The sequence below is a fragment of the Haemorhous mexicanus genome, chromosome 36 (assembly GCF_027477595.1).
Source record: "Haemorhous mexicanus isolate bHaeMex1 chromosome 36, bHaeMex1.pri, whole genome shotgun sequence".
In the NCBI taxonomy this organism is placed as follows: Eukaryota; Metazoa; Chordata; class Aves; order Passeriformes; family Fringillidae; genus Haemorhous; species Haemorhous mexicanus.
In genome coordinates, this window is record NC_082376.1 from 887,932 (window position 1) to 901,173 (window position 13,242).

A 13,242-nucleotide genomic window follows, 5' to 3' on the forward strand; every position below is an offset into this window, starting at 1 on the left:
CCCAATGTCCCCACTGTCCCCAATGTCCCCACTGTCCCCACTGTCCCCAGGCACGCTGCAGGAGCTGATCTCGCAGACCATGGTGCACTGGGCACAGGAGTCACTGTGTCCCCAATGTCCCTGATATCCCCAATGTCCCCAATGTCCCCAATGTCCCCACTGTCCCCACTGTCCCCAGGCACGCTGCAGGAGCTGATCTCGCAGACCATGGTGCACTGGGCGCAGGAGTCACTGTGTCCCCAATGTCCCTGATATCCCCACTGTCCCCAATGTCCCTGATATCCCCAATGTCCGTGATATCCCCAATGTCCCCACTGTCCCCACTGTCCCCAGGCACGCTGCAGGAGCTGATCTCGCAGACCATGGTGCACTGGGCGCAGGAGTCACTGTGTCCCCACTGTCCCCAATGTCCCCAATGTCCCCAATGTCCCTGATATCCCCAATGTCCCCAATGTCCCCAATGTCCCTGATATCCCCAATGTCCCTGATATCCCCCCTGTCCCCAATGTCCCCACTGTCCCCACTGTCCCCAGGCACGCTGCAGGAGCTGATCTCGCAGACCATGGTGCACTGGGCGCAGGAGTCGTTCATCCAGAGCCCGGCGCTGGTGCGGGCCATGTTCAGCCTGCTGCACCGGCAGTACGACGCGCTGGGCGAGCTGGGCCGGGCGCTGCCCAAGGCCTACGCCATCAGCGCCACCTCGGTGCCCGACACCACGGCCCTGCTCGAGTGCCTGGGCCAGATCCGCTCGCTGCTCATCGTGCAGATGGGCCCCGAGGAGGAGAACCTCATGATCCAGAGCATCGGGTGCGTGGGAGCCTGCGGGTCACCCTGGGTCCTCTCTGCGTCACCCTGGGTCACCCTGGGTCCTCCTGGGTCCTCCCTGGGTCACCCTGGGTCCTCTCTGCGTCACCCTGGGTCCTCTCTGCATCACCCTGGGTCACCCTGGGTCCTCCTGGGTCCTCTCTGGGTCACCCTGGGTCCACCCTGTGTCCTCCTGGGTCCTCTCTGGGTCACCCTGGGTCACCCTGTGTCCTCTCTGGGTCACCCTGGGTCACCCTGTGTCCTCTCTGCATCACCCTGGGTCACCCTGTGTCCTCCTGGGTCACCCTTTGTCATCCTGGGTCCTCTCTGGGTCACCCTGGGTCCTCTCTGGGTAACCCTGGGTTCTCTCTGGGTCACTCTGTGTCCTCTCTGGGTCACCCTGTGTCCTCCTATGTCTTCTCTGGGTCACCCTGGGTCACCCTGTGTCCTCTCTGGGTCACCTGTGTCCTCCTTAGGTCTTCTCTGTGTCCTTGTGTCCTTCTTTGTGTCTCCCTGGGTCACCCTGTGTCCTCCTGTGTCCCCCTGTGTCCCCATCCAGGCACCTCCAGTCCCCACCCAGCACCCCATATCCCACCTGAGCCCCCCAAATCTGCCCCTGAGCACCCCATATCCCACCTGAGCCCCCCAAATCTGCCCCCGAGCCCCCCAGGTGACCCCCCGTGCCCCCCCAGGAACATCATGAACAACAAGGTGTTCTACCAGCACCCCATATCCCACCTGAGCACCCCAAATCCCACCTGAGCACCCCAAATATGCCCCTGAGCACCCCATGTCCCACCTGAGCACCCCATATCCCACCTGAGCCCCCCATAACCCCCCTGAGCCCCCCAGGTGACCCCCCGTGCCCCCCCAGGAACATCATGAACAACAAGGTGTTCTACCAGCACCCCAACCTGATGCGGGCGCTGGGCATGCACGAGACCGTGATGCAGGTGATGGTCAGCGTGCTGGGCGGCGGCGAGTCCAAGGTGAGCCCCCACCCTTGGGTGCCCCCCTCGGGACCCCCGCGGAGCTGCCCTGACCCCCCGGTGCCCCCCAGGAGATCCGCTTCCCCAAGATGGTGACCAACTGCTGCCGCTTCCTCTGCTACTTCTGCCGCATCAGCCGCCAGAACCAGCGCTCCATGTTCGACCACCTGGGCTACCTGCTGGAGAACAGCGGCATCGGCCTGGGTGAGACCCCCGGGACCCCCCCGTGTCCCCAATGCCACCCCCTGTCCCCTCCCTGCCACCCCTTGTCCTGTCCCTGCCACCCCCTGTCCCCTCTGTGTCACCCCCACCTGGGCTACCTGCTGGAGAACAGTGGCATCGGCCTGGGTGAGACCCCCTGGGGACCCCCCCCGTCACCTGTGCCACCCCCCTGTCCCCTCTGTGTCACCCCCACCTGGGCTACCTGCTGGAGAACAGCGGCATCGGCCTGGGTGAGACCCCCGGGACCCCCCCGTGTCCCCAATGCCACCCCCTGTCCCCTCTGTGTCACCCCCACCTGGGCTACCTGCTGGAGAACAGCGGCATCGGCCTGGGTGAGACCCCCGGGACCCCCCCCTGTCCCCAGTGCCACCCCTGTCCCCTCCCTGCCACCCCTTGTCCTGTCCCTGCCACCCCCTGTCCCCTCTGTGTCACCCCGTCCCCTCTGTGTCACCCCCACCTGGGCTACTTGCTGGAGAACAGCGGCATCGGCCTGGGTGAGACCCCCGGGACCCCCCCGTGTCACCCGTGCCACCCCCCTGTCCCCAGTGCCACCCCCTGTCCCCTCCCTGCCACCCCTTGTCCTGTCCCTGCCACCCCCACCTGGGCTACCTGCTGGAGAACAGCGGCATCGGCCTGGGTGAGACCCCCGGGACCCCCCCGTGTCACCCGTGCCACCTTCCTGTGTCCCCTCCCTGCCACCCCCTGTCCCCTCCCAGCCACCCCTTGTCCGGTCCCTGCCACCCCCTGTCCCCTCTGTGTCACCCCCACCTGGGCTACCTGCTGGAGAACAGCGGCATCGGCCTGGGTGAGACCCCTGGGACCCCCCCCTGTCCCCAGTGCCACCCCCTGTCCCCTCTGTGTCACCCCCACCTGGGCTACCTGCTGGAGAACAGCGGCATCGGCCTGGGTGAGACCCCCTGGGGACCCCTGTGACCCCCCAGTGTCCCCAGTGCCACCCCCATGTCCCCAGTGCCACCCCCTGTCCCCTCCCTGCCACCCCACCTGGGCTCTCCCCACCCCATGGTACTCCCTGCCACCCCTCCTTGTCACCTCTGTCCCCTCCAGTCCCCCTGGGGGTCCTTTAGGACACTTTGAGGGGGGGGTCTCTGCCCCCTACTCTGTCCCCCTGTGTCCCCTGACCTCTGTCCCTGTTGTCCCCAAGGCATGCAGGGCTCCACCCCCCTGGACGTGGCGGCCGCCTCTGTCATCGACAACAACGAGCTGGCGCTGGCCCTCAAGGAGCAGGACCTGGAGAAGGTGGGGACAGCCCCGTGTCCCCCCATGTCACCTCCGTGTCCCTTGGTGTCCCCTGATGTCCCCGGTGTCCCCTGATGTCCCCGGTGTCCCCTGGCACAGGTGGTGACGTACCTGGCGAGCTGTGGGCTGCAGAGCTGCCCCATGCTGCTGTACCCCAAAACCCTCTGGGTCCCCCATGTCCCTCTCTGTCCCCTGATGTCCCCAGTGTCCCTGGTGTCCCCAGTGTCCCCTGGTGTCCCCTGATGTCCCCGGTGTCCCTTGGCACAGGTGGTGACGTACCTGGCGAGCTGTGGGCTGCAGAGCTGCCCCATGCTGCTGTACCCCAAAACCCTCTGGGTCCCCCATGTCCCTCTGTGTCCCCAGTGTCCCCTGATGTCCCCGGTGTCCCCTGGCAGAGGTGGTGACGTACCTGGCGAGCTGTGGGCTGCAGAGCTGCCCCATGCTGCTGTACCCCAAAACCCTCTGGGTCCCCCATGTCCCTCCGGGTCCCTGGTGTCCCTGGTGTCCCCTGGTGTCCCTGATGTCCCTGGTGTCCCCTGGGGCAGGTGGTGACGTACCTGGCGAGCTGTGGGCTGCAGAGCTGCCCCATGCTGCTGTACCCCAAAACCCTCTGGGTCCCCCATGTCCCTCTGGGTCCCCGGTGTCCCTGGTGTCCCCTGATGTCCCCGGTGTCCCCTGGCACAGGTGGTGACGTACCTGGCGAGCTGTGGGCTGCAGAGCTGCCCCATGCTGCTGTACCCCCAAAACCCTCTGTGTCCCCAGTGTCCCCAGTGTCCCCTGATGTCCCCGGTGTCCCCTGATGTCCCCGGTGTCCCCTGGGGCAGGTGGTGACGTACCTGGCGAGCTGTGGGCTGCAGAGCTGCCCCATGCTGCTGTACCCCAAAACCCTCTGTGTCCCCAGTGTCCCCAGTGTCCCCTGATGTCCCCGGTGTCCCCTGATGTCCCCGGTGTCCCCTGGGGCAGGTGGTGACGTACCTGGCGAGCTGTGGGCTGCAGAGCTGCCCCATGCTGCTGTACCCCAAAACCCTCTGTGTCCCCCATGTCCCTCTGTGTCCCCAGTGTCCCCTGGTGTCCCTGATGTCCCCGGTGTCCCCTGGGGCAGGTGGTGACGTACCTGGCGAGCTGTGGGCTGCAGAGCTGCCCCATGCTGCTGTACCCCAAAACCCTCTGGGTCCCCCATGTCCCTCTGTGTCCCCCATGTCCCTCTGTGTCCCTGGTGTCCCCTGGTGTCCCTGATGTCCCCGGTGTCCCCTGGCACAGGTGGTGACGTACCTGGCGAGCTGTGGGCTGCAGAGCTGCCCCATGCTGCTGGCCAAGGGCTACCCCGACATCGGCTGGAACCCCTGCGGGGGTGAGAAGTACCTGGACTTCCTGCGCTTCGCCGTCTTCGTCAACGGTGAGACACCTCAGGTGTCCCCAGGTGTCCCTCAGGTGTCCCCGAGTCCCCTCCAGGAGGTCCCTGTGTCCTCCCCGTGCCCCCCACGGCAGCACTACCCGGACTTCCATTGGCTTTGCCATCTTTGTCACTGCTGAGAGACCCCCGGGTGTCCCTCAGGTGTCCCTCAGGTGTCCCCCAGGTGTCCCCCAGGTGTCTTCAGGTGTCCCTGTGTCCCCTCATGGGACCTCCCCGGTGTCCCCCTGTCCCCTCCTGTGGGTTTGTGTTTTGGGGGTCCCTTTTAGGGGTCCCTGTGACCTCTGGGGTCCCGTTCCTGCAGGGGAGAGCGTGGAGGAGAACCCAGTTTGAGGTTCCCAGTTGGGTTCTCCAGGGTTCCCTGGTTTGGGGCTTTTGGGGTTCCCTGTTTGGGGGTTTTGGGGTTCCCTGTTTGGGGGTTCCCTGTTTTAGGGGGTTTGGGGTTCCCTGTTTTAGGGGGTTTGGGGTTCCCTCTTTGGGGGTTTTGGGATTCCCTGTTTTGGGGGTTTTGGGGTTCCCTGTGCTGGGGGTTTTGGGGTTCCCTCTTTGGGGGTTTTAGGGTTCCGTGGTTTAGGGGTTTTGGGGTTCCCTGTTTGGGGGTTTTGGGGTTCCCTCTTTGGGGGTTCCCTGTTTTAGGGGTTTTGGGGTTCCCTGTGTTGGGGGTTTTGGGGTTCCCTCTTGGGGGTTTTTCAGGTTTGTGTTTTGGGAATTCTGGGGTGTCCCTGTGACCTTTGGGGTGTCGTTGCCCAGGGGAGAGCGTGGAGGAGAACGCCAACGTGGTGGTGCGGCTGCTGATCCAGGACTCCCTGTTTTAGGGGTTTTAGGGGCTTTTTGGGTCTGTGTTTTGGGAATTCTGGGGTGTCCCTGTGACCTTTGGGGTGCCATTGCCCAGGGGAGAGCGTGGAGGAGAACGCCAACGTGGTGGTGCGGCTGCTGATCCAGGACTCCCTGTTTTAGGGATTTAGGGGTTTTAGGGTTTTTTTGGGTCTGTGTTTTGGAAGTTCTGGGGTGTCCCTGTGACCTTTGGGGTCCCGTTGCCCAGGGGAGAGCGTGGAGGAGAACGCCAACGTGGTGGTGCGGCTGCTGATCCGGCGGCCCGAGTGCTTCGGGCCGGCACTGCGGGGCGAGGGGGGCTCGGGGCTGCTGGCCGCCATCCAGGACGCCCTGAGCATCGCCCAGGACCCCGCCCGGGACGGGCCCAGCGGCCGCAGGGAGAGGAGGCCGTGAGCACCGGGAGTGGGGTTGGGATGGGATGGGATTGGGGTTGGGTTGGGATGGGATAGGATAGGATGGGATGGGATGGGATGGGATGGGATGGGATGGGATGGGATGGGATGGGATGGGGATTGGGGTTGGGACTGGAATAGGATGGGATGGGATGGGATGGGGTTGGGATGGGGATTGGGGTTGAGATTGGGTGGGACTGGAATGGGGACCCCGCCCGGGACGGGCCCAGCGGCCGCAGGGAGAGGAGGCCGTGAGCACCGGGATTGGGGATGGGATGGGATGGGATTGGGGTTTGGGTTGGGATGGGATTGGATAGGATGGGATGGGATGGGATGGGATGGGATGGGATGGGATGGGATGGGATGGGGATTGGGGTTGGGACTGGAATGGGATGGGATGGGGTTGTGATGGGATGGGGTTGGGATGGGGATTGGGGTTGGGATTGGGTGGGACTGGAATGGGGACCCCACCCGGGACGGGCCCAGTGGCCGCAGGGAGAGGAGGCCGTGAGCACCGGGGTTGGGATGGGATTGGGATGGGATTGGATGGGATGGGATGGGATGGGATGGGATGGGATGGGATGGGATGGGATGGGATGGGGATTGGGGTTGGGATTGGGTGGGACTGGAATGGGGACCCTGCCTGGGATGGGCCCAGCGGCCACAGGGAGAGGGGGCTGTGAGCAGCGGGAGTGGGATGAGGTTGGGAGCGGAATTGGGAATGGGATTAGGATTGGTGTTGGGAATGGGAATGGATGAGGTTGGGAATGGGAATGGTTGGGGTTGGAAATGGGATTGGGATCAGGAATGGGGTTGGGGTGAGGATGAGGATGAGGATGAGATGTCCATGATGCGACCTGCAGGTGAGGTGAAGACAGGACGGAGCGGGCATCAAGCCGTGAACGGAAGGGGGTGAAGATGGGCTGGAATGGGGTGGGGTGAGGATGACAGTACTGGGATGGCCTGGGGGACCCCAGGGTGACCCCCTGACCCCTCAGACCCCCCGTTTCCCCCCAGGTTTGGGCCCGAGGAGCCCCCCGAGGAGAACCGGGTGCACCTGGGCCACGCCATCATGTCCTTCTACGCCGCCCTCATCGACCTGCTGGGCCGCTGCGCCCCCGAGATGCACGTACGGACCTGGGGGGCTTGGGGGGGTCCTGGGGGATCCTGGGGGGTCAGGACTCGGGGTGTGACCCCCCTGTCTGACCCTCACAGCTGATCCAGGCGGGGAAGGGGGAGGCCCTGCGGATCCGGGCCATCCTGCGCTCGCTCGTCCCGCTCGAGGACCTGGTGGGGATCATCAGCCTCCCCCTGCAGATCCCGGCGCTGGGAAAAGGTGGGGAGGGGTCCCCAAGCCTGGGGGAGAGTCACTGGGATGGGGGACACCCCAAAATGTGGGGACTGGGATCAGGGACACCCCAAAATGTGGGGACCTGGTGGGGATCATCAGCCTCCCCCTGCAGATTCCGGCGCTGGGAAAAGGTGGGGAGGGGTCCCCAAGCCTGGGGGAGAGTCACTGGGATGGGGGACACCCCAAAATGTGGGGACCTGGTGGGGATCATCAGCCCTTGGGGGCTGTTTGGGCAGTTTTGGGGTGCCCTGAGTTTTGGGGTCCCACAGATGGGAACGTTGTGGAGCCCCCCATGGCCACCAGCAGGTCTGGGGGGCTCTGGGGACACCGGGATTTGGGGGGTTCCCGTCTGTTTTAGGGTTTGGGGCTATCTGGGGAGTTTTGGGGTGCCCTGAGTTTTGGGGTCCCGCAGATGGGAACGTGGTGGAGCCCCGCATGGCCGCCAGCTTCGTCCCCGAGCACAAGGCGCCCATGGTGCTGTTCCTGGACCGCGTTTATGGGGTGCAGAACCAGGAGTTCCTGCTCCACGTGCTGGAAGTGGGGTTCCTGCCCGACATGCGCGCGGCCGCCTCGCTGGACACGGTGAGGGGCACCCCAAAACTCCCCGGGGCTCCCCAAAACTCCCGGCAGAGTTCCTTGGATCTGCAGCAGGGGCTTCGGGTCAGCTCCGTCCCCTCCTGTGGGTGTGGGATCCCCCAAATCTCCCCTGTGGGATCCCCCAGTATTCCCTATGGGATGGGTGTGGGGTCCCCCAAATATTCCCTATGGGATGGGTGTGGGGTCCCCAAAATCTCCCCTGTGGGACGGGTGTGGGGTCCCCCAATATTCCCTATGGGATGGGTGTGGGTCCCCAAAATCTCCCCTGTGGGATGGATTTGGGGTCACTCCAAACCTCCCCCATGGGATGGATTTGGGGTCACCCCAATCTTCCCTCTTTGACCCCCCAAATCTCCCCCATGGGATGGATTTGGGGTCACCCCAATCTTCCCTCTTTGACCCCCCAGACCTCCCCTGTGGGATGGATTTGGGGTCACCCCAATCTTCCCTCTTTGCCCCCCCAGATCTCCCCCTCAGGACAGATCCCCAGACTCCCCCCATGGGACACCTCTGCCCCCTGTCCCCACGTCCCCTCAGGGTGTGTCCCCACCCCGTGACCCCCCCGGTGTCCCCCCCAGGCGACGTTCAGCACGACGGAGATGGCGCTGGCGCTGAACCGGTACCTGTGCCTGGCGGTGATGCCGCTCATCACCAAGTGCGCGCCGCTCTTCGCGGGCACCGAGCACCGCGCCATCATGGTGGACTCCATGCTGCACACCATCTACCGCCTGTCGCGCGGCCGCGCGCTCACCAAGGCCCAGCGCGACGCCATCGAGGAGTGCCTCATGGCCCTCTGCAGGTGGGACCCCGAGCCGCGCCCCAGAATGGCACCGTGCCCCCCCCAGGGGTCTGCATCTGGCCCCAAAACCAGCCCAGCTCTTGGGGGGAACCCAACCACCATGGTCAACCCAACCGCCATGGTCAACCCAACTGCCATGGCCAACCCAACCACAATGGCCAACCCAACCCAACCGCCATGGTCAACCCAACCACGATGGTCAAACCAACCCAACCACCATGGTCAACCCAACCACCATGGTCAACCCAACCACCATGGTCAACCCAACCCAACCGCCATGGCCAACCCAACCCAACCGCCATGGCCAACCCAACCACCATGGTCAACCCAACCACCATGGTCAACCCAACCACCATGGTCAACCCAACTGCCATGGTCAACTCAACTCAACCGCCATGGTCAACCCAACCACCATGGCCAACCCAACCGCCATGGCCAACCCAACCGCCATGGTCAACCCAACCCAACCGCCATGGCCAACCCAACCACCATGGCCAACCCAACCGCCATGGCCAACCCAACCACCATGGCCAACCCAACCGCCATGGCCAACCCAACCCAACCGCCATGGCCAACCCAACCCAACCACCATGGCCAACCCAACCGCCATGGCCAACCCAACCCAACCGCCATGGCCAACCCAACCCAACCGCCATGGCCAACCCAACCACCATGGCCAACCCAACCGCCATGGTCAACCCAACCACCATGGTCAACCCAACCACCATGGCCAACCCAACCGCCATGGCCAACCCAACCACCATGGCCAACCCAACCGCCATGGCCAACCCAACCCAACCGCCATGGCCAACCCAACCCAACCACCATGGCCAACCCAACCGCCATGGCCAACCCAACCCAACCGCCATGGCCAACCCAACCCAACCGCCATGGCCAACCCAACCACCATGGTCAACCCAACCACCATGGTCAACCCAACCACCATGGTCAACCCAACCACCATGGTCAACCCAACTGCCATGGTCAACTCAACTCAACCGCCATGGTCAACCCAACCACCATGGCCAACCCAACCGCCATGGCCAACCCAACCGCCATGGCCAACCCAACCCAACCGCCATGGCCAACCCAACCCAACCACCATGGCCAACCCAACCGCCGTGGCCAACTCAACCCTCAAGGCCAACCCGACCTTCTTGGTCAACTCAACTGCCGCACTCAAGCCAATCCCACGGCCAGCCAATCGCCGTGTCCCTCCTTGAGGCCCACGTGACCCCTCCGAGTGTCTCACGGCGCTCTCAGGTGACCCCCAGAGCCCCCTGACCCCCCCACCCATCCCCCCCAGGTACATCCGCCCCTCGATGCTGCAGCACCTCCTGCGCCGCCTCGTCTTCGACGTCCCCATCCTCAACGAGTTCGCCAAGATGCCCCTCAAGGTGAGCCCCGGGAGGGTCCCCGGGGGGCTCGTCCCCGTGCCCTGAGCCCCCCGAGTGACCGCCCGTGTCCCCCCAGCTGCTGACCAACCACTACGAGCGCTGCTGGAGGTACTACTGCCTGCCCAGCGGGTGGCCCAACATGGGCGTCAGCTCCGAGGAGGAGCTGCACCTCACCAGGAAGCTCTTCTGGGGCATCTTCGACTCCCTGGCGCACAAGGTGGGGTCACCGTGTCACCCCCCAGTGCCCCCAGGGTCACCCAGTGTCACCCAGTGTCCCCTGGTGTACTCCCAGTGCTCCCCAGGGTCACCCAGTGTCTCTTCTGGGGCATCTTCGACTCCCTGGCGCACAAGGTGGGGTCACCGTGTCACCCCCCAGTGCCCCCAGGGTCACCCAGGGTCACCCAGTGTCCCCTGGTGTACTCCCAGTGTCCCCCAGTGTCCCCAGTGTCACCCAGTGTCCCCCAGTGTCCCCAGTGTCACCCAGTGCCCCCCAGGGTCACCCAGTGTCTCTTCTGGGGCATCTTCGACTCCCTGGCGCACAAGGTGGGGTCACCGTGTCACACCCCAGTGTCACCCAGTGTCCCCCACGGTCACCCAGTGTCCCCAGTGTCCCCAGTGTCACCCAGGGTCACCCAGTGTCACCCAGTGTCCCCCAGTGTCACCCAGTGCCCCCCAGGGTCACCCAGTGTCCCCTGGTGTACTCCCAGTGTCACCCAGGGTCACCCAGGGTCACCCAGTGTCTCTTCTGGGGCATCTTGGACTCCCTGGCGCACAAGGTGGGGTCACCGTGTCACCCCCCAGTGTCACCCAGTGTCCCCAGTGCCACCCAGTGTCCCCTGGTGTACTCCCAGTGCCCCCCAGGGTCACGCAGTGTCACCCAGTGCCCCCCAGTGTCACCCAGTGCCCTCCAGGGTCAACCAGGAAGCTCTTCTGGGGCATCTTCGACTCCCTGGCGCACAAGGTGGGGGTCACAGTGTCACACCCCAGTGTCACCCAGTGCCACCCAGGGTCACCCAGTGTCACCCAGTGCCCCCCAGTGCCCTCCAGGGTCAACCAGGAAGCTCTTCTGGGGCATCTTCGACTCCCTGGCGCACAAGGTGGGGTCACCGTGTCACCCCCCAGTGTCACCCAGTGCCACCCAGTGTCACCCAGTGTCCCCTGGTGTACTCCCAGTGTCCCCCAGGGTCACCCAGTGTCACCCAGTGCCACCCAGTGCCACCCAGTGTCACCCAGTGCCCCCCAGGGTCACCCAGTGTCTCTTCTGGGGCATCTTCGACTCCCTGGCGCACAAGGTGGGGTCACAGGGGGGTGACACTGGGGAACACGGTGCTGGTGGCACTGGTGCCACAGGGCTGGTGACACTGGGGAACATGGGGCTGGTGGCACCGGTGCCACAGGGATGGTGACACTGGGGGAATGTGGCACGGTGCTGGTGGCACTGGTGCCACAGGGATGGTGACACTGGGGAACACGGGGCTGGTGGCACCGGTGCCACAGGGCTGGTGACACTGGGGGCATGTGGGGCTGGTGACTGTGGTGGCACAGTGCTGGTGGCACTGGTGCCACAGGGATGGTGACACTGGGGGCATGTGGGGCTGGTGACTGTGGTGGCACAGTGCTGGTGGCACTGGTGCCACAGGGATGGTGACACTGGGCAACACGGTGCTGGTGGCACCGGTGCCACAGGGATGGTGACCCTGGGGGATCACGGGTGCCTGTGGTGGCCCTGGTGGCAGCGGTGTCCCCCTGTCCCCGCAGAAGTTCGAGGCCGAGCTCTACAAGCTGGCCATGCCGTGTCTCTGCGCCATCGCCGGCGCGCTCCCGCCCGACTACGTCGACGCCAGCTACTCGTCCCGCACCGAGAAGAAGGCCTCGGTGGACGCCGAGGGCAACTTCGACCCCAAACCCGTGGAGACCCTCAAGTAGGGCTCCCACAGACCCCTCTGTGTGCCAGCACGAGCCCCCTGACCCCGGCTGTGCTCACGGAGACCCCCAGCCCCACCCATCTTCATCCAGTTCCTCATGGAGACCCCCCAGCCCCACCCATCTTCATCCAGATCCTCGTGGAGACCCCCCAGCCCCATCCAGATCCTCACGGAGACCCCCCAACCCCATCCATCCTCATCCAGAGTCCCCCAACTCCATCCAGATCCTCATGGAGACCCCCCCAGCCCCATCCAGATCCTCATGGAGACCCCCCAGCCCCACCCATCCTCATCCAGATCCACCCATCCTCATCCTCATGGAGAGCCCCCAGCCCCATCCAGATCCTCATGGAGACCCCCCCAGCCCCATCCATCCTCATCCAGATCCTCATGGAGAGCCCCCAGCCCCATCCATCCTCATCCAGAGTCCCCCAACTCCATCCAGATCCTCATGGAGAGCCCCCAACCCCACCCATCTTCATCCAGATCCACCCATCCTCATCCAGATCCTCGTGGAGAGCCCCCAGCCCCATCCATCCTCATCCAGAGCCCCCCAACCCCATCCAGATCCTCATGGAGACCCCCCAACCCCATCTGTCCTCATCCAGAGCCCCCCAACCCCATCCAGATCCTCATGGAGAGCCCCCAGCCCCATCCATCTTCATCCAGATCCACCCATCTTCATCCTCATGGAGAGCCCCTAACCCCATCCAGATCCTCATGGAGACCCCCCAGCCCCATCCAGATCCTCATGGAGACCCCCCAACCCCATCCATCTTCATCCAGAGCCCCCCAACCCCATCCAGATCCTCATGGAGAGCCCCCAACCCCATCCAGATCCTCATGGAGCTCCCCCAGCCCCATCCCTCCTCATCCAGAGTCCCCCAACCCCATCCAGTTCCTCATGGAGAGCCCCCATCCTCATCCATCATCATCCTCATGGAGACCCCTCCCCAATCCATCCATCCTCATGGAGACCCTCCAACCCCATCCAGTTCCTCATGGAGAGCCCCCATCCTCATCCATCCTCATCCTCATGGAGACCCTCCCTCTCCCAGACCCCCTGACCCCGATGTCCCCCCCTGACCCCGATGTCCCCCCCTGACCCCGATGTCCCCCCGTGTCCCCCCCAGTGTCATCATCCCCGAGAAGCTCGACGGTTTCATCAACAAATACGCTGAGTACACGCACGAGAAGTGGGCCTTCGACAAGGTGGGGACCCCCCGAGACCCCCGAGACCCCCGGGACACCCCCGTGCTCCCCT

The 13,242-nt window shown here is 64.6% G+C and overlaps 2 protein-coding genes across 2 annotated transcripts in view; both read left to right on the forward strand.

The window, feature by feature from the left end:
- Window positions 1–13,242, forward strand: part of RYR1 (ryanodine receptor 1) — a 102,151-nt gene that overhangs the window by 51,270 nt on the left and 37,639 nt on the right. The window contains 14 exon segments of the mRNA XM_059872542.1: window positions 534–807; window positions 1,679–1,793; window positions 1,865–1,997; window positions 3,178–3,272; window positions 4,533–4,668; window positions 5,726–5,906; window positions 6,927–7,038; window positions 7,125–7,245; window positions 7,673–7,842; window positions 8,436–8,656; window positions 9,963–10,053; window positions 10,130–10,270; window positions 11,812–11,975; window positions 13,112–13,190. Coding sequence (XP_059728525.1) covers window positions 534–807; window positions 1,679–1,793; window positions 1,865–1,997; window positions 3,178–3,272; window positions 4,533–4,668; window positions 5,726–5,906; window positions 6,927–7,038; window positions 7,125–7,245; window positions 7,673–7,842; window positions 8,436–8,656; window positions 9,963–10,053; window positions 10,130–10,270; window positions 11,812–11,975; window positions 13,112–13,190 — 2,033 coding nt within the window.
- On the forward strand, window positions 8,875–9,890 carry LOC132341206 (repetin-like). Its single transcript, XM_059872577.1, is given in 7 exon segments — window positions 8,875–9,034; window positions 9,037–9,110; window positions 9,113–9,215; window positions 9,254–9,469; window positions 9,526–9,642; window positions 9,645–9,699; window positions 9,746–9,890. Coding segments are annotated over 7 exon segments (870 nt in total).